The following is a 26,163-nucleotide window of genomic DNA, read 5'->3' on the forward strand; positions in this document are numbered from 1 at the left end:
TTGAGAAACGGGTAATTTCTTACTCAATATTGAAGGCCTTCTCACTTGGTGTCTCTCAACATGTGCACACATCCAAAAATAAACTGTGACAGAATTTAAACTCAATTGGTCGTCGAAGTTGCGAGATAATAATGGAAGAAAAAAAAAACGCCCTTGTCATTGTCACATGAAGTTGTGTGCTTTCAGATGCTTAATTTTGAGACCTCAAATGCTAATTCTGAGGTCTCGAAATCAAATCGAGGAAAATTACTTCTTTCTCGAAAACTACGTTATTTCAGAGGGAGCCGATTCTCGCAATGTTTTATACTACCAACAGCTCTCCAAGCTTGTTACAAAGTAAGTTTGTATGCTAACAATTATTTAGAGCAATTACCAATAGTGTTCAGTGCCTTTAATGTACATATTAATTTTTACTCATATTAATTCAATGTTAATTAACACATAAACTTGTACTAAAATGATTCATATAAGTGGCATTGAACTGCACTTGACCTAGCAAAGGGGGTCAAACGGAAGTTTGTGTCCCGCATTGAAATGTGTACGCTGTTTACACCTCTAACAAACAAACACTGTCTATTTGTGTTGCATTTCTAGACACTGGTAAAAATCAACGTTTTAGAGATTATTATTAATTGTGTTACAAATAGTTTCAAAGCCTACTTAACTAAAATTTTGCAATTAGTTTTGTCCGGGTGTTTGGTGATGATGTGTAAACAAAAACAAATGGTTTCTTGAAATTAACACATTGTTTGGTGCTGAATATTGAGTTGTATATATGCAGTTCATAAGGTTTTTTTTTTTATTATTTGAGTAAAATAATACTGTTATTCTCTATACTACATTTTGGGCTATCCTTGAATAAATGTCTACAGTATTTCTACCTTGTGTTCTATTTTGGTTTATCTTAATTCATCATTTGCTCTCCTGTTGTTGAGTATACATTGTTGGCTTGTTGTTGCTGTATATTTAATATCCAAATAAATTAAACCAATCAATCACTCACTCATGCGGTGTACGTGTGTGTGATACTTTCAGTATCATTTCGTTCTACTCTACCGGAACTAGTAAGCCGGATGGCAGATATAAGACCAGACCACATTTGTGCAATCTCATTAAAAGGCAACGCTTGTGCCAGTTAATGTTCAGAAATTTTGAAGTGCGTGGACAAGTCTTTCTGGTCAGCGACTCATCGTTATAAACAATCAGTATTAGACGTATTTGACATTGACTTGATGTACTGCATGGTCAGGGCAGATAACAGCGTACAGACATGAAAAAGGGCGGCAGAAACAAGGAGTATGTATTATACTTTGTGTTTACTTGTGTAGATGTTTTCAATTATTTGTTATTATTTGTTCATGATTAAGATATTCCATACGGTAACCAATGTCCACTATAACTATTGACCCATTTCACCTGACGTCATCATCAGAAAAATCTTGAATGCGCCATACTGTTGGGCAATTTCATCGTGCGTTTTTATATATAACTCTATGAAGTGTGCATTTTAGGCGACGCGGCGTTAATATACCTAAACCTAACTGCCCACCAACAAGGTGAGCGTGGCATCAGTCGCCATGTGTGACGCGCGTGCAAGGGGTCAATAGGGCCAATGCGTGTCCCAATGCGCAGTCGCTGCGGGAGGCAATAATTATTGTTCTGCACTATACGAAGTTGTAATGTCGTAGTGCTTTTCAATGGGGTTTTGTTTTTTCTTCTAATTCGACTCAAAACAAATAAAAAAATAAAAACAATGAACCTTTATAGAACAAATCAGGGACATTTTTTAGGATGGCAATTGTAAAGTGTAGAATAAAGAACGCCTGCGGGCGGAGGATTCCGGGTCAAATAGGAGTCAAAGCACTACTTACAACGGCCCGCCGAATTTGAAAGAGCATCTAAAACTCGGTATACATTATGTAAACAACAGAATCATGGCGTCCATCTTGGTAGCTTGATCATTCGTTATGTGTATCCAGCTAAGTGCGGAGCTTTAATGGGGTCTTTGTGGGAGCTCATTGACGAGTTATGATAAAGTTTCATACTCAAATGAGTTGATGAACTCCATACATCAGCATGAGCTCATGTTTAAAAACGATTTGAACGGAATCGCTGGCATACTGACGGGAACATTACTAAATAAGTGCTTACAAGAACGTTCACATAAATGCATGAATTTTCTGGTTCTCGATTGGCTGTTTAAAGGATTCAGTACTTTTTCAAAATGTCCACAGATTTACATTAAACTTACAGGGTTTGAAGATAATGATAGTGGAAAGCTTCCCTTCAAATATTACTAACTGAGGTTGTGTAGTTTTTGAGAAATGAGTAAAACAAGTCACACAATAATTTTCGTCTCAGTAGGGATGTACCAGAACCTAAACGAAAGGACGTACGGAAACCTAAAAATTTCGTCCACTAGTGTGCAGTAGGCCGCATCTGATAAGCCTGTACGTGTCACATGGGTACCTAATTATTCCATTTGGCATACGCCCAGTTTTAAATAATGAGCAATGAACAGTGCACTGGATAATAGAATTCACTCGCAGAACTATACATACCGCCCATTTGGGTAAATAGGGGGGGTGGGGGGCTGCGCTATGTGGTTTTCTTTATAAATAATAGCCTAGTCCCGGTGGTAAAAACGCGTTTACAAATGGCGAAGGGAAATATTGTTTCCCCCCTTTAGCCATGTGTCTTCGTTTCGTGCATGTGACATCTTAATAGTGACCCTTGTTTTGTTTTCTCGGGGAAGTAATGTTTAAATTTTAACTTCAAATATTCAATTTCTAAGAGATTTTACATCTGAGTGTTGCTTCTAAAACAGCCCTTGACTCCCCTGAGAAAATCGGAATGTGCATTCAGCTCCTTAGATACTTGAGTGGGGGTTGGGTGTATGTGGGGTGTACATTTACTCGAAGGACACACATGAAGAAATTAATGTAATCAATAAATTAGCACAAAACTAAAATATTCACACAAAGCATAAGAGATGGGGGGGGGTCTACAGAATTCTACCCTAAATAGTTGAAGGTATTTAACACGTTTGGTAATTTGTCAAAGACCAGTATTCTCACTTGGTGTATCCCAACATATGCAAACAAATAACAAGCCTGTGTAAAAATTTGGACTCAATTGGTCATTGATGGCAAGAAAAAGCTGAAATAAAAAACACCCTTGTTGTTAAATAGTGTGCTTTCAGATAGTAATAAAAGGTTTCTGGTCAGAAGTCTTTGAAAATTTTAGTAAGAATTTACCTCTTTCTCAAAAACCGTATTACTTCAGAGGGAGTCGTTTCTCGCAATGTTTTATACTATCAAAAGCTCTCCGTTGCTCTTTACCAAGTAAATTTGTATGCTCATTTATATTTTTATTATTTACTAAACGTGTACAGTGTCTTTAACAAGCTCACCAACAATAAATAAATAAATAAATAAAATAGCGCGAAATGGACCAAAATGGCTTAAAATTGCCCACCCCCCCCCCCTTTATTTAGCATTGCAGGCGATCGGCGGCACTAATTTTTCATAAACTCCCGGGAAAAAAAATCCCTGGAGTTTTTAACCCCACCGTCACAACAGCAATCGTTCTCACTATCCCGTTTTATATAGGTAACTTCCGGGAGTACTATTTCAAAGGAATATGCACGGCCGTTTCACACTTACGATCAAACCCAAGGAAACCCTTATGGTGTGAAAAGGGCTTTTCTTAGTAGTTTAAAAAGATCGACCAAAGGTTCCCGGGTATTTCCCGGGAATAACTATAGAGTGAAAATGACTCATGAGATTCCACACTTCACTCAATTCAATTTGGCGGGTTGAACCAACGACATGCGGTTACACGTGCCGGGGCTCTAAGCTGTCTCTATCTCTTCTGTCAGGAGGTATGCCCATCCTTTGTGTGCCACAATTGAACAATAGGGCTACAGGTTAATCTGGGCCTGGTCGTGGTGCGCCCTTCAGACCGCCTCTCGGACGATAAAGATTTGCATACGTTCCAGTAATGAGGGGACAGGCAGTGCTGCTGGTGCAAGAGTATCGAGTGAGCAATCAAAATTCTGGTGACACGCCTGAGCTTTTACCATACGTCCTATTTAGGTTTCCGTACGTACTTTCGTTTAGGTTATGGTACATCCCTAGTAAGACGAAAATTATTTTACATGTAAAATCCCATTTACCAGTTGTGATATTATACCATAACCATAGCATAATTGGTTAAAACGTTTGTACATGCTAAAACTGAGACGAAAATTATTTGTTTTACTCATTTCTCAAAAACTACAGCACCTCAGTAAGTAAAATTTCAAGGGAAGCTTTCTACTGTCATAATCTTCAAACTGTGTAAGTTTAATGTAAATCTGTGGACATTGTGTTTTCTGTTAGGAAAAAGTACATAGACCCTTTAAGCTAGCCCTTTAAGTGATGTACTATCATCTTGCCTATAGCAACTTGTTTTAAATTACATGTCTTCTTTATTTATTTGTTTTCTTGCCAAAGAAACTCCTCAGGAATTTTTAGTCTCGCGTATAACAATTTAGTACATTGTGACAATGTTTTGGCATTTACAATTGAGCAGTTCGATTAGCTTAAACATTTAAAACAAGAACTGTTTTGATAATCTTAATTTGTTTAGAAACAGAAAGCCATGTACAGTTTTGTCTTCATACATTTTCGACTTATAGATTTTTAAACTAAGGCTTGTGTGGACATTGGCTTAAAACCACAAGCAAGGTAAAGCAATCACACAAAGAACATAATATATAAAATCCTATTAGATTATAGTTACATGGTATTGAAAAGAACCAACACCATTTGCGTAAAAAATACAATGTTTTGATCGGTTGATCTTAAACACATACATGGTATTATTACAAGGCCCTATAAATAAACAATATTTTCTTTATAGGATTCGAACTACATGTCAAACAATTATAATTGTTGTTACTTCCGTGTGTTTATTGCTGGCCTTGGTTTGATTGCACTTTGTCCCCGTTTGCTCTAACCACACACAGCACTTCCTTTTACTCGACCATTTATTTATACGTTTTGATCATGTTTCCTTTCTGTACCTATAGTGTGGATGGGCCAAATCAGTTTAAACCATATAGCTATATACAATATATAGCTCTATGGTTTAAACTTTCTATTCGGAACCATCATAAATGGGCTCTTGATTTTAACACAAACGCAGAAAGACGATAAACCAATTTAATATTTAACATTAAAAAGAGTAAAACCTAGAATAGACCCAAACCCCAGCCCCACAGGAACCCTGTAATAGCGGTTCGTGGGTGATAGCAGTTGGTGGAGTGATAGCGCCCTCTATGTGAAAACACATGACCTGGTTTTCTATTGTACAGCGGTAAAAAAATAATACATTGAAAAGGGACTGTTTTAAGGACACTGTTCATTGTGTTTGTAATCGCTGCCAATTATTAGAGAATTAAAAAAAAAAAAAATAGAGACAAAAACAGCCCAACATTTTCAAAAAGGTGAATCACAAAAGTGAAAAAAGTGGAGGTCGGATTCGGCACATTTTTCCTTACCTTGGTCCTTTGGCGACCTTCAATGTAGGTCAGATCCATAGACACAAAAGACACCAATGCCACATATCCATAGATCTTCAACTCCCATCTGGTCAGTCTCTTGGAGACATCGGCACTAAGATGTTCACTCTTTCTACAACTCGGGAAACAGTTTAATCAATGCTCGTGCAGCTTGGCTTGGCAGCTGGCTGCTGGGGTCTGCCTCGAGTTGTTTCCCGCCTACAGCTGCCTTAGTCGTCTATTCGAAACTTTATAATTTCGTGGAACTCACGATATGCAACAAAGAGCTCGACAGTGAAATTTGTTCAGATAACAGTCAAGATATGAATCCAAACTCAAGTTAGTTCAAATTTTAAGTTCCAATCCCAAGTTAGAGGTGAAAGGTATGAGGGAATGACATCCATTCAGTCTGCCACACTGTACAAACTGAAAGCTATGTGATGTGGGATTCGACACAAAGTGATCCGTCAAAAAGAACACAAAACTCCCTATTTGCATAACAACCAAGACCTTGTAACAGGTGACACATTCCACATATTTAAAGTCTCAGTCCTAGATGGCTTAAAGAATTAAACTGAGAAAATAAATGACGGGAAGTAGACCAGTGGGAAATGTATCATAAGAATCAAAGCGCTCTCATGGAATGTTCTTTTGTACGGTGCTCTGGATCCCAACAGGGCCCAGTTCAAAGAGCCGCTTAAGCACAAAAAGTAGCTAGCTAAGCACAAAACTATTAAGCTTACCAAAATAAGGTTACTAGCCAAACTACCATTGCCAAATTTGCAATTTGTGAATTGTATCCTGCTAAAGTCTGCTAAAAAAAATATGTTTAGCAATATTTTCTGTTTAAGCAGCTCTGTGAAAATGGAACCGGGTCACGGTTCCAACGTTTACATTTTTGATTAGCTTAAAGTGTGGTTTAAGATATTCTTAGATCTGAGATTCACAATCTCTAACCAAGGTTTTGCCTTTAGTGAGCCGTAGGCAATCAAAATACACAAGCTCGGGGTGACTTGAGTTTTCCCGACATTTTTTGTTCGCAGATTGTAAACTATTAAATAATCTCTCCACTCTATATTTTCCTCTTCAAATGATTCCTTTGCGACTAATGTGTTTGAGAGTAGTTGTCCTGATCGGGAAATTGAATATCATCTGTTAACTACTCTCGCCAAAAGCTGAGATTTATCTTTTAACTGCTAATAAATCGTTGTCTGTAGTGCGATGTCCCAATTCAAATCACATTGGCAATTTTGTCAATTTGTGCTACGGTGGATTGTATTGCTTTGTGAAACCAGCCCGCGTTCTAACTAACAGGTTAAAGACAAAACAAATTACAGGCATTTTGCTCGGTTGGGATTCGAACCCTTGAATTCTTGATTGAAGAACCACACTTAACACACCTACCGTTTCATACTGGGGCACTCTGAGGGCGGTCGGGAAAAAAAAATCAAGTTCCCTTTCTCGAACATGATAGTATCAGTGTCAAGAAAGGGAAAAGAAAAAAACATATTTTTTTTCTTCAAATAAGCAGCTACATGACATGGTTTCAAATCTCTTCTAATTTGCACAGCCCCGTTGGAAACAACAGCCCAGCATCGGGTGATTGTAGATGTGGACCAGGGAAAAAGGACCGATTTCAATGTACACCGGAAGACGGTAAGAAGAACTAGATATGTTGTTATTCTTTTCATCCTAGTGTAGCATTCGTATCAAAGGCTAGCAACAAAAATAGACTCTCACTAGTGTCGAATAAAGAGCTTGCAAAAATATTTAGTTTATTTATTACTGCCTCTAGCGGAAAAAAATGTTGTTTATTTATAATGATAGATTTCACACCCTCAAGGTAAAAATTAATAGCTATGAAAAACTTCATAGAGCCTCAGGGAACAAATTACACAATGATTCACATAAATAAAACATGTATACGATAACTCTGGAAACACCTATGAATCACAAAAAAGTGTTTAGGAATATTTTTGATCATCAATATAATGATAGGTATTTTGTTTCCCTACTCAGTATTTATGTGTGTGCCAAATGGTAAAGAAAAAGACATTTTTTTGGAATCGTTCCGAGACGGAAACCAGGCATCCTACACGTTGTGCAACTCAGATAATACAGGCCCATTTGAAACGGAGTGCGTTGGAATGCAACTTGGGTAAGTAACTTGGGTTAGGGTTTGAAATACGGTTAAATCAAGGTGTAGGGCTGGCGTTGGAGCTGGTATTAGGGTAAGGGTTAGGATAAAGCTGATTAGATTGGGGTAAGGGCGAGGATTAGGGCTTGGTGAAGGGTGGGATTAGGGTAAGGGTTAGAGTTGGGGCAAAGATAGGAGCTGAATTATGGCAAGGGTTATGTTTATGATTTGGGCTAGAGTAACGGTTAGGGTTGGGGTTAATATTTCAGAGGTAAATATATGATTATTTGATTAGGATTGGGGCTGGGATAAGGTTGGGATTAAGGTTTCAGCTATGAATTGGTTTATGGTAAGGGTTAATAAGCTAGAATGGGTTGGGGTTAGAGTTAAGGTTAGGGTTAGGGTTAGAGTTATGGTAAGGGTATGGGTGGGGTAAGGGTTAGGGTTGGGAAAGGGTTAGGTCAAGTATTTTTGTTTAATACATAAGGGGTGTTAAAATAAATAATTAATTATGCCTAAACAGGTTTTTTTTTACTTAACAATCTTTGTTCTTTATTTCTAAAAACAGCAAGACGTGCAGTTGTTATGATGAAGATGACGTAACACACATGGGTTAGTGTTTAGTGGATTAAATTCATTATATACACAAATTTCCTTTGAAATTGTTGATAATAATACACGGCATCGCACGACAATTTGTTGGCATACATGAAACAAGTGGAAGTTGGTGGTGTTTGAATAGGCGGCTGTTGCTATAAGTCTATTGCTATCAGCATATCACGATCTAAAATTTGTAACGAGGCAATAAAGCGTGAAATCAGAATTCCTGCTTCTCCTTACCTATACACTCTTGATCTGTTGAGATGTAGAACAAAGGGTCATTCAAACAGCTTTATTCCACGTACTGCTTTGTTTTTTTGGAACTCCCTGCCTGGTGGATGTTTCCCCCATCATAAAATCTGGACTGTTTAAGTAGAATATCAGTTCGTATTGTTTGCATACGAAACCTACGATAGCAATGACCCGCAGTGAAGTTTGTTGATCCTCTATGAGGCTTCCCATATTTCTTTTCTGGGGTTAAAATACTTGCAACAAAATTATTTTGGTCTTACAGACGTGTTTTAAGGTTGATAAATAAATAATATTTATGTTCTATGTTGCTCTTTGCTTGTTCTCATAGCTTTCTCTGAATCCGCATTTAGTTGCACTTTCGAGGATAAAATGATGATGTACACAATTTCCAATTCGGTTTGTGAATCTACGACTTTGAAGACCACAGGTTACGTCACCACATTGGAACAAACAGACCCAATCACTGCGATTGGACAACCAACGTCACCTACTCAGACGGACGCGTCCGTCACAAGTTCAACCGGGGGATCGCCGCCAAGCACCCGCCTGGTGACTAACACCGCGATGACCACTGTAGAGAGCCCTACACCTTCTAACAGGCGTGGTAATAGTATACCTGTTGCAATCGGAGTATCACTTACCCTCATCGTTCTCTTGGTGGCGCTCATTATTTTCGTGTGCTGGAAAAAAGGCGGGAAACGATTTTGCACAAAGTCTCGCAGGTGAGTTTGGCGTCAATGTATTTTTTTTATTTATTTATTATTTTTTTTTTTGGGGGGGTAAAAATATTCGTTAAAATGTATGATATCTCTATAATAAGCGAATTATTCTTGAAGCTTATAACATTGGGTTACTACTGTAAAACAGATATTTAAACCAAATTGGGCATAAAGTGAACCGTTGATCTTGTTTTGTATTTGATTTTTTGCTTTTGTAATGTTTTATTTTCACAATTAGGTTTTGAGTTGATGCATAAGCTTCTACTCACTGTCACTGAGAAGCTAAATTCAAATTGACTTCTCTTTCCGTGAAAACAAAAGCAATTTTTTTTTTTCATTATCGTCTTTTGAAGAGTTAACTCCCATTTTCACGTTTTAGCAAACACCATTGTGAAAACAACGCATTTTATATCGGGCGTATTACTATTGCGGCAATCAAAATAAGCAATAAGGTAATTAATGTTCTTCGAAACATTTCAAATGATGAATGGTGCTGGTTTGAACTTTTTTGAGTTGAGCATAAAATTGTGGTGTTGTTTTTCCTCAACAGTTCCTTTGCCAGTAATAGGTTTGATTCATTTTCATTTTTTCGTTCTGATAAAAACTTTGTGGCATTTTCTCATTTTTAACCATTTTAAGAAAGTTCAACCGTTCCCAGACGTCAACTTTGAACCCAGCAGATAGTTCTGCATCAGCAGGAAGAGGTGAATATAATGCGCGGTGTGTCATAGGTTTCTTGTAGAGGGTGTACAGTTTAATATTATTTGTCTTTTTTTAAAGACACTGCACACTTTTGGTAATTGCCAAAGACTAGTCTTCTCACTTGGTATCTCAACGTTTTGCACAAAATAACAAATCTGTGAAATTTTGAGCTCAATTGGTCGTCGAAGTTGCGTGATAATAATTGGAAGAAAAAAAACACCCTGTCACGTGAAGTTGTGTGCTTTTAGATGCCTTGAATTCGATACCTTAGCTGTATAAATTATTTTGGGTAATAACCAATAGTGACCACTGTCTTTAAAGGGCGGTACACCTGGTCTTTATTTAGATTTTTTTCCTCTTTATTATACTGTGCTATGAGTTTTATATTGAGCGTGTTTTCTGATTGTAACTAAACAATTATTTTAAACACTACCGTACTAAAGATTATCTGCAATAGTAATGTTGTTCTCCTGTTATCTTTTTCAAGCTTAACAATAAAAATGAATGTTAAAAATCATTTTGCAATTAGGAGCCAGACTATTTTGTTCTTCCAGCCTCGGTTTGGTAACATTGATATCAATGGGAGAAATTCAAGATGGCTGCACCATGATAAAGGTCCATTTTGGCATACTAAACGGCTTTACATTTACAAAAACCAACCTATGACCCTTAAGCCTCCTCTGTCAAACATAAATATATGTTTGTCTTTGTTGGAAAACACCTAAAGTATTACATTTATGCAAAGGCTTCTGGAAACCATCGATCTTTATTAAGGTACTGTTTTCTTGATTTTACTTGCAGTGAATCCCACATACGACCTTGACGGGAGACTAGCTGGTGGTGACGTCTTACATCTTACGTCACTCGCCAATGTGCAGAAGGTAAATGACGTCAAATGACGACCATCATCAATGTCAAACAATAATCCTGGTGGACCGTAAACAAAACCAAAAAAAAAAAACACACTATTAACACGGTGTTTAAATTGTCATTACACACAGTACTTGTATGTTTATTTTATAATTGAAAATCTTTAGTTTTGGTTGATATAAAAATCATTCTCCTTATCAACAACATCGCCATAGGCAAGGTGTATTTTGGTAATTACTCCACAAATTAGTATCCATAAAAAAACGTACTTTTTGTAAAGAGTACTGGAGAGCTGTTGATGTTATAAAACATTGTAAAAATTTATCTCTTTGAAGTTTTTCACCCCAAAATTTGAACATGAGATCAGGCATCTGAAGCACAAAGTCATATATGCAAGAAGCGTAAGTGTGTGGGGTTTTTTCATATCCTTTTCGTTATATAATCAGATTAGCCCAAATTGTCCCAGGTTTCTCATTTAATGCATATAGGCCTGTTGGGATACACCAAGTGAGGATACTGGTCTTTGGAAATTACCAAAAGTTCACCTTTCCTTAAAAGTGGAAGACTTTCCCCCTAATTCATTGGTATCATTAATGTTGTATTTATACAATTTCCGAATTAATTTTCTCTCAACATATTAGGAAGAGGAAAGCTATGCCGAAATTCTGCCAAGAGACTACGCGTCGTACATGCCAGACCATCCGACAACCTCCTACACAGCCTTGCAGAAGGTCAGATCAACGGGCAGTGATGACAACGACGATCCGCCGGTGTACACCCCGATACCTGTAAGCAACAAGCCCGCTAAAAACTCCTTGACAGACGACTACGTCGAGCCCGATACGGTCCCGCTTCATCCGGGCGAGAGGGCCAACGGTGCGTCCGCCCTCAACTCCTCTGTGCTTGGTAAACGACAAGGGAGACACCAAGATGTCCGGTCACCGAATCCAAAGAGTGGTGGGTATGTTGACGTGGATTCCCCGCCAGTCGTATTCTCTGAGCCACCTAGCGCCCCGAGGACAAGCTTCGCAGAACCTCAAGACCAAGATCCCGAAGATGTTTATTACTTTAAACTTCGGGGGCTCTCCGCGGATACAGCACCCGTCGAGCACTCTACTGCGGACAGTGGCCAGTATCAATCGCTTGGGGCTTCATCGGCAACATTATCTGCAGATACCAAGCTGGTGGATGATGGTGATGCGTATAATATGCTCGGTCGAAACGCGATTAATCTAGCTAAGACTGCAGCTAACGCCACCACCAACAGCAATTACGACCACATGGTCATCCAAGCAGCATCTCACAATAACGGGGGAAATAATGCGTACAACACCGTCGAGCGACCCCGTCTTGAGACCGCTCTCAAGAGCGGGGACGCGCAACATCAAGGGGCCACAGGTGGCATTATCAACAACAACACTGACCTGAAAGGACAGACTGCAGGGTATGATGTCTTCGAACGTCCCGGTATGAAACATGCGATCAATACGACTGGGGAGGGAGACTACAGCCTGGCAATGCCGCTCGTCTAGAGGGCGCTTTACGACAGCTCGATATTCGGAACCATAACATCAACCAAAGCGCATTTTCGAAACTACGGCTTCGGTATATAGGATTCAGCTCCGTCAGCGATTTTGATTATCTTCGGACACACGAACAAGGTGGACGGAACGGAACTCGAAACCGTGATTACGAAAAGGCCAACGGAGATACACATTTCTTGTCATCTTGTTCATTCAGACGAACTGTTGTACGGAGTGCTGAAAAATCATGTTCCATGGGCCTAATTTTTTTTAGGCCATTAAAGCAGGGGAAGTGACATTACAAAACTAACGCTATGCCTGTTTTTCTAAGCAATTCATTTTATTTAGTATCACTTTACAGTTTTTACAAACCAAATTCGTGATATTCTACCAAATTTGGAATTCACACATTAACTTTTTAAGGACTATCTACTGATGATGAAAGTCTGAGAGTTAAACAGATAACAAACAAATAAAGTATATGCAACTGGTGTGTTCTACACAGTGACTTATTATTATTTGCAATAATAATTGCAACAATTATTGTTCTCTTGCCTTTAACTTAAGTGTGACTTATTAGTATGATAAAGTTATAAAATTACTATAGAAATGTTATTTTCAAATAATACACACATATAAATGTACATATATATCAATTCGCACAGAGTATATAATTAAAACAGCCAAATTTATCGTAAAAAAAAACACTTTAAAAAAATGTGATTACTTATAAAAAAATAATTTAAAAAAACTAGCCGATTACTGCTTGGTTTAAACGACTCCATTTGGAAGCATCGTTGCATTTGGTGAGAAACCGTGACTTATTGATAGCACACAGTTGTTATATTTACATTATCGGAAATTCTCTTCACGTCTCTCCCTTTTTCATGTCTTTCTTTTTGCTTCTTCTCCTGTCAATACTTTACGGTTGACCTTAAAGGAACATTACAGTTGTTATAAGAAAAAATAACAGATTGACATAAAACGTACAAGGTATAATGATTATTATGGTAGAAAACATGCTTTGAAATATTTCTGTCTGAAATGTCATAATTGTTGAGAAACAAATAAAACTAATTTCCCGTTTTGGAGTTTATTGCTCAGTGAGCGTTTTGTTCTTCTTTTTTAATCTAAGATATGCAAAATGTGTAGTCGATTTTTCACTATTTTCTTGTATAATGTGGATAACAATACAAATATTAATAATAATTTTAAGTGTTGATAAGTGTCACTTAAATATCATTCGTTAAATGAGTCTTTGGTGTGAACATGGTCTATCTTTGGCGACAACACGAACGAACTGGGCAGATTCCATGGCTCTGCTTACCTCCGAATTTTGCGCTGACGATCACCTTTCACTGCTAACCCGTGAAATACGCTTGAGACGTAAGCGCGTTAACTCCCAGTTTCTGTAAGTGCAGGGCCCAATTTCATAGAGCTGCTTAAGCAAAAATTTTTGCTTAAGCAAAAAATTCATTGCTTAGTAAAATCAGATAACCGGCCAAGACTCAACTCAACTGTAATGCTAAGTAAACAACAGCTTAATACTAGTCATAAGCAATGTATATGGCAGGAAATTTTGGACAGTAACATGTGTAAAATAAGCGAGCTATTTTCGTGCTTAAGCAATTTTTTTGCTTAAGCAGCTCTATGAAATTGGCCCCAGATTGTTTGCTTACGGTAAGCAGAGCCATACAATTGGGGCCCAGTGGCCATTTCAATAGAGCTGCTGAAAAGCAACAAATTTGCTTAAGCGCAAAAATAGCTTGCTTATTTAACACATGTTACTGGTCAAAATGTCATGTCATATACATTGCTCGTGACTGGTATTTAGCTACTGTTTACTTAGCATAACAATTGAGTGGAGTCTTGGCTAGTAGTATGATTTTACTTAGCAAGGATTTGTGATTGAAGCAAAAGTGTGTGCTTAAAGCCATTGGACACTTTCGGAACAGAAAAAAAAATCAAAGATTTACAATTAAGCTACAGGGTTTACAGAAGGTAATGGTGAAAGACTTCTCTTGAAATATTATTCCATGAAATGCTTTATTTTTTGAAAAAACATTAAAACAATATCAATTCTCGATATCGAGTATAACGGATTTATTTTAAACACATGTCATGACACAGCGAAACGTGCGTAAACAAGGGTGGGTTTTCCCGTTATTTTCTCCCGACTCCGATGACCGATTGAGCCTAAATTTTCACTTTATATATTATAAGATGTGATACACGAAGTGTGGGCCTTTGGAAAATACTGTTTACCGAAAAGTGTCTTATGGGTCTTGAGCAGCTCTATGAAATTGGGCCCTGGTAGGTTGCTCTACAGCACACTGCATCCCCAGCAGCATTGGTGTGGGTAGTCTGGTGCATGGACCTCGTGTTCAAAGCCGTACACCCAGAAGCGTGTACTCACGTCTTTCCACGTATAGTGAGCCTCAGTCACTGGGACTGAACGAAGAGTCTGACGCTGTACACCAAAAAAAAACATTAAAAATAGTTTTAAACAATGAATCGTAATCATGCTTCTTTTGTTAATGTTTTAACTGAATGGCAAATGTTACATAACAATAGATATTAATGTATTGACATGTTCTCTACATGTATATAGACGCTGTGACCTCTGACGTCACTCGAAAACCATAATACGATTCGCGCGCATACCGCCGGGCAAAACTTTTGTGTTTTGGCAGCCAGCTAGAAAGTGTATGCAATCTTAACATGACAATGCGTCTTTTTGGCCGGCGAAACATGACGTACACAGTGTTTTGTCAACAGAGGGCGGTTTGAATGTAAACATAGGTCACATCGTCTATAGAATAATGACTATGCATCTATACGGTTGTACAAAGAAATGGGGACAAGCAAGTTTTTTTATGATAATATGTTCAACTTGTTGGTGATCGTTTACTGCTCGGTGCTCAAGGGGTCAGGGAAATTTCATGAATGTTGTTCGTAAAGTAAAGTGAAATAAAGTGAATGACTCTATTTATAAGTTAATCATAGGGTGCAATAACATAAGGTTCTCTGTTAAAGATAATATTTTTTAAAATACACAGAGAAAGTTCCGCAAATTCATCCCCCCAAAAAAGAGAAAGTGTCGAACAGCTGTCATAGTTTCTCGTTTCTTTTGATATAAATTGTGTGATTAAAATAAAACACAATTTCACCTGTTTCAAGGTCCTGGCCTGTGGCCAGGCAGTACGGTGACTATCCACAATACGGATTGAATTAGTATTGATCTCTTGCACTGGGAACTGGGATATCGGCCACACCTGTTTGAAAGCAAAATAAATTACAGTTTGTAAAACATCTCTTGCATTTTTAAGCGAGTCATTTGTTTCTGCTCATGTAGCATACTTTGCCCTACACATGAACAGTCTGTTTACAATATAATGAGCAATTTGCGAGTTGGGTTTTAGTGATGTCTGGTACGATTACTTGATGCGTCACAAAAACTGTTTCGAAATTTCAAAAAATGATTCAAACTTACATAAAATCTAACGCAAAATCACATTTTCCGGGTCCACCTGACCCGTAAATAGTTCAGACTCAACGGGACTCAAAAACCAGGTCATTTCTGACCGAAGAGTTGTTTTACTTTAAAAAGTGTTTACGTGTACACTCTTGTAAGTCAATTAAATTCAATACAACATTCATTTAAAGTGCAGTTACAAAGACAAGTACAGGTGTACAAGTTATTTACAGTAATATACCATTAGATTTTTGTTTACAATAAGTGTGACATTGTACTTTACTTGGGTATTCTGGCAGGCACAATACTGTACAGGTCATATGGGAAAGTTGACATGTTGTGTCATAACTTCTACAGAAATCAAAGAGTTATGAAAGTAAAGCTGGTAAAGTTTTGAGATGTGCCCCCTTTTATCATAACAAAAGTTGATAAGAATTAGACAGTGCGATCTCCATAAAATATAAAATTTATTATTTCTTCCATTAGACTGTGAACAAATTGTGTCTGCAGAAAGTGCAGGCTTTGTGGATCTTCTGTAAACATGTGATGTCACAGGTCATCGTCTATATTATGATTATGTAGGTGTGAATTTAATGTTACACAATAAACAACGCAACAAAAACACAAATCTTTGAAAATATTAAGAACCCAATAAATCATACAGCATTATACGTGTGCAATCATAGCCATCAAGTAGAGAAAGGGTAGACTTACCCACGGCAGAGCCTGTTCGAAGATGACTTTGCCACTGACGTCACGTATAAGTTCATCTGGCATATCAGTACCTTCCAAGATGTAGTCCGATACATTGTTAACGCTACAAAGTACAAAGTGTCAAACTATTAGTACAATAAACGTCAGACCATTAACTATTTTTTAAACTTATACCATAGGTCGTTTTGGTTGGTAAGTTAATTTTATTTTCTTAATGAAATCAATGAAATAAACTTACTAAGACGCCGTCATGAGAATGTAATGCCGAAGTGTACAGAAGCCTTCACAGACTGGACACGTGACTCTGCCGTCTCCGCCACACCGCATACACCTTCAAATAAAAACAGATAAACGCAACGCATTTTTATTTACTCTGAATTGACTTCAAAAATGAAACTTCGAACCGCCATGGACTTAGACCGGAAGCTTACTCAGGCATCTAAAAGCACACAAATTTGTCCTACAAGGGTGTTTTTCATTTTAACTTTTTCTTGCAACTTCGATTACCTTAATGGGGCCAAATTTTCACAGACTTATTTTATGCATAATGCGGGGAAGTTAAGTACTGGTCTTTGCGAATAAAAGGTGTCGATTGCCTAAACAAAATTTGGGTGTTTCAGGATAATGTAATTTTTTAGAGACCTGGGGGAAAATTTCATAGAGCTGCTTAAGCAAACAAAAATTGCTTAAGCACGAAAATAGCTTGCTTTTTGTATACATGTTACCGGCCAAAATGTCATGTTGTATACATTGCTTGTGACTGGTATTTAGCTCTTGGCCGGTAATATGATTTTATTAAGAAAGGATTTTTTTGCTTAAGCACAATTTAATGCTTAAAGGCAGTGGACACTATTGGTAATTAGTCAAAATAATTGTTAGCATACAACCATCCTTGTTAACGAGTAATGGGGAGAAGTCGATAGTATAAAACATTGTGAGAAACGGCTCCCTCTAAAGTGACGTAGTTTTCGAGAAAGAATGAATTTTCCACGAATTTAATTTCGAGACCTCAGATTTAGAATTTGAGGTCACGAAATCAAGCACCCGAATGCACACAACTTCTTGTGACAAGGGTGTTTTTTCTTTCATTGTTCTCTTGCAACTTCGACGACCAATTGAGGTCAAAATTTTCAGAGGTTTGTTATTTTATGCATATGTTGAGATACACCAAGTCAGGAGACTGGTCTTTGACAATTACCAAAAGTGTCCAGTGTCTTTAAGCAGCTCTATGAAATTGGGCCCTGTATGGCAGCAGACTTACCAGGTAAATCCATTGTTCTCATCAGAGAACTACGTACATGTAATCAATGCGAATTTACCCGAGTCTGCTGCCACCTAGAGTTGTAACGTCTGCCATTGTATGACGTCAGTACCAGCCTACCTTCTCCGTCCCCTCCCTCCGCACGAGCCGCAGGACTGCCGATGGGATTCTCCATTGCGATGTACGGTAACTCGCCCGCTCCCATGGCATCGTCCACAACGTACCTGTAGCCCCACATCCAATAGAAAACACATCAATAAACCATTGGTGATTTAGGATTTGAGGCATTGCATGGTGGGGTATCAATGTATATTTGGTTTGCAGTAACACCATGTGTGTATCTACTTGCCAGGTAGAGTTGTTCTTAGGGAACTGTCTTGCTTTATTCTACTGCCGTGGAGTAGATAATCGGAGGTTCGGGAGACTTCTCAGTTCTGAAAAGAACTGTCCTGCTTTTATAACTATTACCAGGGCGGATGGTATAGAAATTAGACTGGACTACTACTTTAGCTTATAGGATTGTAATAACTGTACTGCCGCGGAGTCAGTTCTGAATTGGTCTCAACGTTTCGACTAGCTTGCTCTAGCTAGTCCACGGCAGTAGAATAAAGCAAGACAGTTCCCTAAGAACAACTCTACCTGGCAAGTAGATACACACATGGTGTTACCGTAAAACAAATATACATTGGTGATTTGACAAAAATTATTTACGTCCTGTACTTTTGACCAAACCCCGGGCTTGTCAATGAAAATCTCACTAAATGTTGTACTTTACGCTGCATAGTGAAGCTTTTTGGGATAAGTGGCATTGTTTTACTCATTTCTCAAAAATTATACAGCACCTCGGCAAATATTTTTTGAGGGGAAGCTTTCTATCATTATCTTGTGAATGTGTACGTTTAATGGCAATCTATGGACATTGTGTTTTATGTCTTACAAACAAATTACCTGAATCCTGAACACAAACTTTAAAACGAACATTACAAAACTGGTAAAAAAAACATGGAAAACATCCCTCGTTTCTCAAAAATCACAGCACCTCAGTAAGTAATATTTCAAGGGAAGGTTTTTTACCATCATTAACTTTAAACCGTGCAAGTTTGTGGACATTGTTGTTTCCCCCCCCCCCCCCACAAAAAGTACCCAGACTCTTTAAGTAAAAGAAGGAAGACACTTACAGTTCCTCTACCCGAGCATCGGGCACACCTGACAAAACCACACGAATTGCAACGATGACAACCCTGTGAGATTGGAAGATTAGAAACAGTTGAGAACTAATTAATTAATTGATTATATTATGGTTAGTAAATTTAAGTTAGTTGATAGTTTCGCATGATCAATTCAATTATTCATGGAGTCGATATTTCACGGAGTCGATTGCCTCCATGCCCCTTGGTCATTGCCTTGATGCCCTTGAAATGCTCCAGTAGAAATTTATAATTTTTAATAGGGTGCCCTTTACTATTCCTTGCAACGAATCACACTGCAAATCTCGTTGGTCAAAAATTGCCCAACTTGTTTGCCCAACGTTGGTTCAAATATCAACTGGCTACATAATTGGGCAAAAGTTAACCAACAGTGGTTGGGCAATGCAGTTAACCAATAATTTGGTCAACATTGCCCAAGCGTGTTGGGCAACGGTTTTGTTTAACCAACGTCAATTATTTGTGACCAACAAATTAGTAATGCATTTACCCAACACATTTTTGACAAATAAATTTGCAGTGCATACAGGTCTGATAATTCAGATGCGCGCATACAGTAAGCCCATTGAAACACTAAAACATTTAATTAAAAACATAAAAAGGTGATAGGTATCTAGGAAAAGAAAATATCAAGTACTCAAATACTAAAAGACGTCAGGCCTCAAGCCTCTTATTAGGCATCTATGGCTGTTGTGAGCATGTTGGGATACACCAAGTGAGATAACTGGTCTTTGACAATTTGCCTCATGTGTCCACCGTCGATTTCACCAAACTCATCCAAACTTATGATTAATCTTAGGACTTAGGACGAGTTAAGTTCCCTATTTGAAGACGTAGGACGCATTGAACCCATCCTAAGTTAAGACGAGTTACTCGTCCTAACTCGATATAGGATTAATCCTAGCGTTTCGTGAAATGGGCCTCGGTGCCTTTAAGAGGATAGGTTTACCTTTGACCTGCTAAGTAAGGCGCGTCTGGTGGTTGTGACGTCATATATTTAAAGCCATTGGACACTTTCGGTACAGAATTTTTGTTTTAAGGTCACAGATTTACAAATAACTTACAGGGTTTTTACAGAAGGTAACGGTGAAAGACTTCTCTTGAAATATTATTCCATGAAATGCTTTACTTTTTGAGAAAACATTAAAACAATATCAATTCTCGATATCGAGAATTACGGATTTATTTTAAACACATGTCATGACACGGCGAAACGTGCGGAAACAAGGGTGGGTTTTACCGTTATTTTGTCCCGACTCCGATGACCGATTGAGCCTAAATTTTCACAGGTTTGTTATTTTATATAGAAGTTGTGATACACGAAGTGTGGGCCTTGGACATTACTGTTTACCGAAAGTGTCCATTGGCTTTAAGGGGGTGTATTAGAGTGTCAAATGGTAAAAACAAAGCTACCTTGAGAAATGACGTGTGTGGTACTTCTTGATGTTTCTTATGGGTCCTGAACAGGTCATTTGGTTCGCTTAGCATCTGCCAGGGAGTCGGAGGCATGCCGTTTTCAAAACCGTCGACAAGACCGCCTCTGTGTGGTTTGAATTTGCGGGACGTAGTTCGTGATTCGGTGAATGTCTCTAAAATATACTGGAAAGAAAAACAATTCAAAAAAACTTAACAAAAAATTCTTTTCAAATGTTTCATTTCTTCTAAATACATTACTTCGGCGAATAATAATAATAATAATAAAAATAATAATAGTAATAACAAATACGACCTTTATATCGCCGTACATCTAAAGCATATACCTCATAGCACTTAAGGGAATCAATTACTGGACAACACAACTTTTTAAATGAGCTTAGACAAGGAACAAGCAGTATTATGACTGTTAAAACTATAAAGTGTACAGATTGGTGTAAGGGTAAAACCAAACTTAGCATTCTATATCCCTGATGCAAATTTATCACCTATTAAATATATTATGTATAGTGTTTTTAATAACAAGCACAAGGTGTTCGGATTTACTTTTTAGCAGTAAATAGTGAATACAGGTTTCAGCTGGAAGAATCTAAAAAAAATATGAAAAAATAAAAACAAAAACTCTTTAGCTCATTTTAAGTGAGAGATACAATATATGTGTGTTGTTATTGTTGAACTTTTTTTTCAGTGGAACGACATAACGACAGAAATACGTCCAAAACATTCAACATATACAATAATTAATATTATATTTTGTTGAGCTTACATGGAGAGCGTTACTGGGGATGATGTTCTTGATGGCCATCTGTTTGGCTGGCCTGGATCCATAACAACATTTTTTGTCAACGAACGCCAACATGGCTGCCCTCACGGCATCTTCAGAAATATTGTCCGCACTGCATAAAGCAAAGAAATAACATTTCACTATGGTGTCAATTTTAATACTACAAAATGGTTATTTTAACACTCTGGAGTGGATTTTACAAAGAGTTAGGACGACTCACTCGTTCTAACTTAGGACACCCATACGTTTTTAGGACTAGTCCTCAGTTAGGACGAGTCTTAACTCTTTGTGAAATCCACCCCTGGAATTTAGCTTCCATAAGCTGTATTAATAACCTCCTGTATATAAAACGATCTCTAATCTACACACATACTTTCGAACCGTTTGTTATGAGCTTTGGTTTTGGTCCATAATTTTCTTTTCGAAAACATTTTGTGAGCTAATGTGGAGAACAAGTCCTGAATATTGTCATGCATTTGTACGGCAATGTTTATGTTTGATGTCCCTTCCAAGATGTATTGATTCACGTCCATTTTGTATCCTTTCCAATATAAAACAAGTCTTCATCAAGTTCAACAACCGGTAAACGATTGGACTGAAGTATAGTGGCCTGGTCCGTTAATGGATGGCTGTCTTAAACCATGGAGGTATAATTAACTGGCTCAAAGTTTGCGGGTGCACCATGAACATAAAAATCTTTCTAATTATGTTCATTATCCCTCCACAAATATCACTAAATTGTGTTTCCACCATATCGCACTAAGTTCAAATCCTTAGAAAATCCTGATTCTGCCGTGTGAAAGCTAAACAATTGCGCCTTTGGGAGCAGAACAATCCTCACACAAAACTAGCCCAGTATTATAAGAGTTTTAGCCCCCCCCCCCCGCCCAAAACCCCATTGTGTCCTTGGAATCTAATGAATTATTTAAAAGAGTTAAGCTTGATGGGTACTTCGTGAACCAGTGGTTAGTTCACGATTCTTTAATCGCATCTGGTGACGCGCATAACAAATTCAAAAATACGTTTGGAGGTTAAACATTTAAAACAGAAGAAAATAACATTAAAAAAATGATATGTTAACAGCACCACATTAAAAAGCAGACACAAATTTAAAGGTGCTCATAAACTCATTACATTCACGATGTATTTTAACTTACTTTTGAAAAGTCTCTTGTGGTCGCTCCTGTTCAGATGGGGGCTCATAGACCGGTGGAGGGACGGGCTGACCTGAAATTGAAGACATTGAAAGTATTGAAATTTTCATTTTTTGCTTAAAGGCATCGGACACTTTTGGTAATTGTCAACGACCAAATATATTTTCACTTGGGCTGTCCCAACAAATGCATAAAATAACACAATTTATCACTGTATCATCGATCCACTATAGAAGTATGGCCGGTACAGAGCAGAACCTACTTTCTTTCCAACTTTTAACGAAGCACTGAGTGCCTTGCTCAATGAGAGCACAATTAACATGTTGCACATACTGTGTATAAATACAATATCTATTTTAATTTGAAATTTTATTGAATCTCACCATCATCAAACACAACGTTTTCGTATCCAGGTACGGTTTGCAGTCCTTTCACATCCGGACCAGTTCCGACATCTTCCGAGGCATTCTCGTTATCCTCCGGGTCCGAATCAGGAGTATTGTCCCACTTGTAAGGTGCAGCGCCTTCGCCAGTAGCTCCTGGCTTCCACGCTGCAAACATAAGAACCACATAGTTACAATTATATATACAGCAGATTGAGAGCAGTGAAAAGAACATACATCCGTTTACCAACTCATTGGTCCTTTCCTACGGAGCCCCTAAGGGACATGTACAACAAAATTGAAAAGGTAAACAAAATATTAATAGCAAACTTCGTGCCTTAGAATAATGAATTTGTTCCCATGAAATAATACTAAGGTTTTTTTTTCCCCTCAAACTAAAATTTTGAGGAAACAAAATAACATTTGACGAAATCATTTGAAAGTGTTGTTTTGTTTACTTTTCAATTTCTTCCACCTGTCCTTTAAGGGACCCCGTACTATACTGTTTTTTTTTTTCTATACAAACTTTAATTATGCAAACTTTGTCTTTGCTCTTGCGAAGCCAGAACCCAAGTTTGAGGAGTCTAACCTGGACTAGCGAGGTATAGAACTGAGTTACAATTAATCGGCCAATTATTGTGAGTTATCCCAGGCATTTTGTTTTAGGTTGGAGTATTTTGCGCGGCAAAGCAGGTATAGGATGACGTCACCGTTTTAGAGAAATTTAAAGGATTGGTAATCTTCGTTACAACTATTTGCATTCTCAAGATTCTCAACAGCAAATCGAAGACATGGTTGAAGTGGTGAAATTACGGTATTGGAATGAAGAACAATGTCATACGCAATGTAAGATTGTTATCATGCACCATGAGTTGGAATTTGATTTCCACATTTTTTGAGGGAAAAATACGAATTTGTGTTACCTTGTCCTGCAGCGGGTTGTGGAGGAGCCTGTTGGACAACACCCGGCGGCTCCGACCCGGGCGGGTATGCTTGAGGAGGGGCAGTCTGTGGTGCGGTTTCTTGCTGCATGGGTATACCATTACCCTGCGTTGGTGCTGCGGCGAATCCCTGCTGAGGTGCTCCGGCGTATCCCTGTTGAGGAGGTGCTCCGGCGAACCCCTGCTGAGGAGGTGCTCCGCCGGCAAACCCCTGTTGAGGAGGTGCTCCGTTGAACCCCTGTTGAGGAGGTGCTCCGTTGAACCCCTGCTGAGGAGGTGCTCCGGCGAACCCCTGCTGAGGAGGTGCTCCGGCAAACCCCTGCTGAGGAGGTGCTCCGGCAAACCCCTGCTGAGGAGGTGCTCCGGCAAACCCCTGCTGAGGAGGTGCTCCGGCAAACCCCTGCTGAGGAGGTGCTCCGGCAAACCCCTGTTGAGGAGGAGGTCCGGCAAACCCCTGTTGAGGTGCTCCGGCAAACCCCTGCTGAGGTGCTCCGGCATACCCTTGCTGAGGTACTCCAGCATACCCCTGCTGGGGTTGTGCCCCATAACCCTGTTGGGGAGGGGCTGTTGAACCGGGACGAAAAATAATACATTGTCAAAGTATCAGAAATCGTTATTTTTTATGCTGTTTGATTTATTTTGTTTTTATAGTGTAAAAAAAACTACGATATTCCTATACCAGGAGGTTCGAATAACATCGGTCGGTTTTCAAAAGCAAAACCACAAAAAACGAATGATGAATATAACAAACCATTACACTCCTTTTGTGTTTTATTATCAGAATTTCAGTTTTGAAACAGTTCCAGTAACACTGATAAAAGTGCCTTTTACACGAGAGCAATTTAGCAAGTCGCCCTGGCTAAATTGTAGCATGTTGTAAAATTTTACAAAATGTACTTCGTGTGAAAGGACAACAATTTCGGGAGTGTGCATGGTTATTTCTACCAACCGAAGAGTGCAATTCAATAATTGGCCCCTCTTTTATATAACAAAATGTGTTTCAACAGACTGCCAGTGGTTGTTCCACCCTTTGAAAGGTCGAAATGTGCCATTTATTTCATTGGTTTTTTTTATTTTAAATATTCGGACACAAGTACTGTTTAAAAAGGTGGAATAAATCCCAAACCAATTTAGTGTATACTAGTACTGTAACTTTACTTATGTTTTTAAGCATGGAGATCGTGGGTAACCGGTCACTTCGGCACCTTGCAAACCCGGCACCCACTTACTACAAAATTGGCAGCGTGCCGAGTTTGTAAGCGCCGAGTTTTCCGAAGTGCCGAAGTGTCCGGTATCCATCGGACACTCAGCATGAAGCAATCAACTCACTACCTGTTCGCTGGAAGGGTCAAGTGGTTCATAAATAAAGCGTGTACATGTATACTTACACAGTCAAAAACTAGTTATCTAGCTTCGCAAACACTGTTAAATTAGTGACAATAACCACTAGTTATGCCTGCCCAGTGGATTTGCTCAGTAGACATGTTTCCCTTTTATACAGCTCACTGTAATTGATCCTGTTCTAATTCAAGAAAGAGACTCACAGAGTAGCAATGGTTTCCTTTCTACCTGATGGGTGTTCAGAAAGACAGTGGACACTATTGGTAATTACTCATAATATTATCATCGTAAAACCTTTCTTGATTACGAGTAATGGGGAGAGGTTCATAAAAACACTGTGAGAAACAGCTCCCTCTGAAGTGACGTAGTTTTCGAGAAAGAAGTAATTTTCCACGAATTTGGTTTCGAGACCTTAGATTTAGAATTTGAGGTCTCGAAATCAAGCATCTGGAAGCAAACAACTTCGTGTGACAAGGGTATTTTTTTCTTTCATTATTATCTCGCAACTTCAACGAAAGCTCAAATGTTCACAGGGTGTTATTTTATGCATATTATGTTTGGATACACCAAGTGAGAAGACTTGTCTTTGACAATATACCAATAGTGTCCAGTGTCTTTAAAACCTATTGACAGTACCTGATTTTACTAATTGCGTTTATCTCATTTCATCGTTTCTAAGCCCTTACCCACGGCCTGAGAACTGGTCTTAATGGTGACCCCCTCCCCCACCCCCACCCCCCCCCCCACCCCCACCTTCCCCGAAAAAACAGAGTCACTTACGTTGATGCATATCAGCTTAGTCTGTTACTGCCGATGGGAAATTATTCCAAAGTAAAATCAGCGAGGATCTAGAAACACTCTCTAACATGTGTAGTTAAACTAGTGGATAATGATCATGGAGGTAGAAATAGATATGTACCTACATGCCTATACAGCACGAGCGTTAATCATGGAGCTGAAGGTTTCAGTTTACAAACACACCATGACAACCTCACCATATTTGTTTGCACACTGTAAACCCATCGAGAGTGAAAGCACATTGTGTGTCACCTCGGATCTGTGTGCACAGACGTAACTCTATTGTAATGTGTAGCCTTCCTCTCTCCTTTCACTCGGGGCTCAG

General features: G+C 38.5%; 2 protein-coding genes across 2 annotated transcripts; one reads left to right on the top strand and one right to left on the bottom strand.

Moving 5' to 3' along the window:
• Positions 1-1,134: 1,134 nt before the first annotated feature.
• On the top strand, positions 1,135-12,541 carry LOC139937663 (uncharacterized). The gene is made up of 8 exons (XM_071932912.1): positions 1,135-1,296; positions 7,116-7,201; positions 7,565-7,703; positions 8,251-8,294; positions 8,863-9,256; positions 9,893-9,957; positions 10,757-10,836; positions 11,467-12,541. The coding sequence occupies exons 1-8, from the start codon at positions 1,271-1,273 to the stop codon at positions 12,355-12,357; spliced, it is 1,725 nt and encodes a 574-aa protein (XP_071789013.1). The 5' UTR covers positions 1,135-1,270; the 3' UTR covers positions 12,358-12,541.
• A 126-nt stretch (positions 12,542-12,667) lies between these two features.
• On the bottom strand, positions 12,668-26,063 carry LOC139937662 (protein SSUH2 homolog). Its single transcript, XM_071932911.1, has 12 exons — positions 25,821-26,063; positions 23,682-24,263; positions 22,759-22,926; positions 22,379-22,448; positions 21,204-21,333; positions 20,417-20,602; positions 18,977-19,039; positions 17,919-18,022; positions 16,776-16,868; positions 16,538-16,640; positions 15,519-15,623; positions 12,668-14,818 (listed from the first exon to the last, which is right to left on the bottom strand). Exons 1-12 carry the CDS (start codon positions 25,828-25,830, stop codon positions 14,672-14,674), a joined length of 1,761 nt encoding a protein of 586 aa, XP_071789012.1. The 5' UTR covers positions 25,831-26,063; the 3' UTR covers positions 12,668-14,671.
• Positions 26,064-26,163: the final 100 nt, after the last annotated feature.

This window comes from Asterias amurensis, chromosome 5 (assembly GCF_032118995.1).
Source record: "Asterias amurensis chromosome 5, ASM3211899v1".
NCBI classification, from domain to species: Eukaryota; Metazoa; Echinodermata; class Asteroidea; order Forcipulatida; family Asteriidae; genus Asterias; species Asterias amurensis.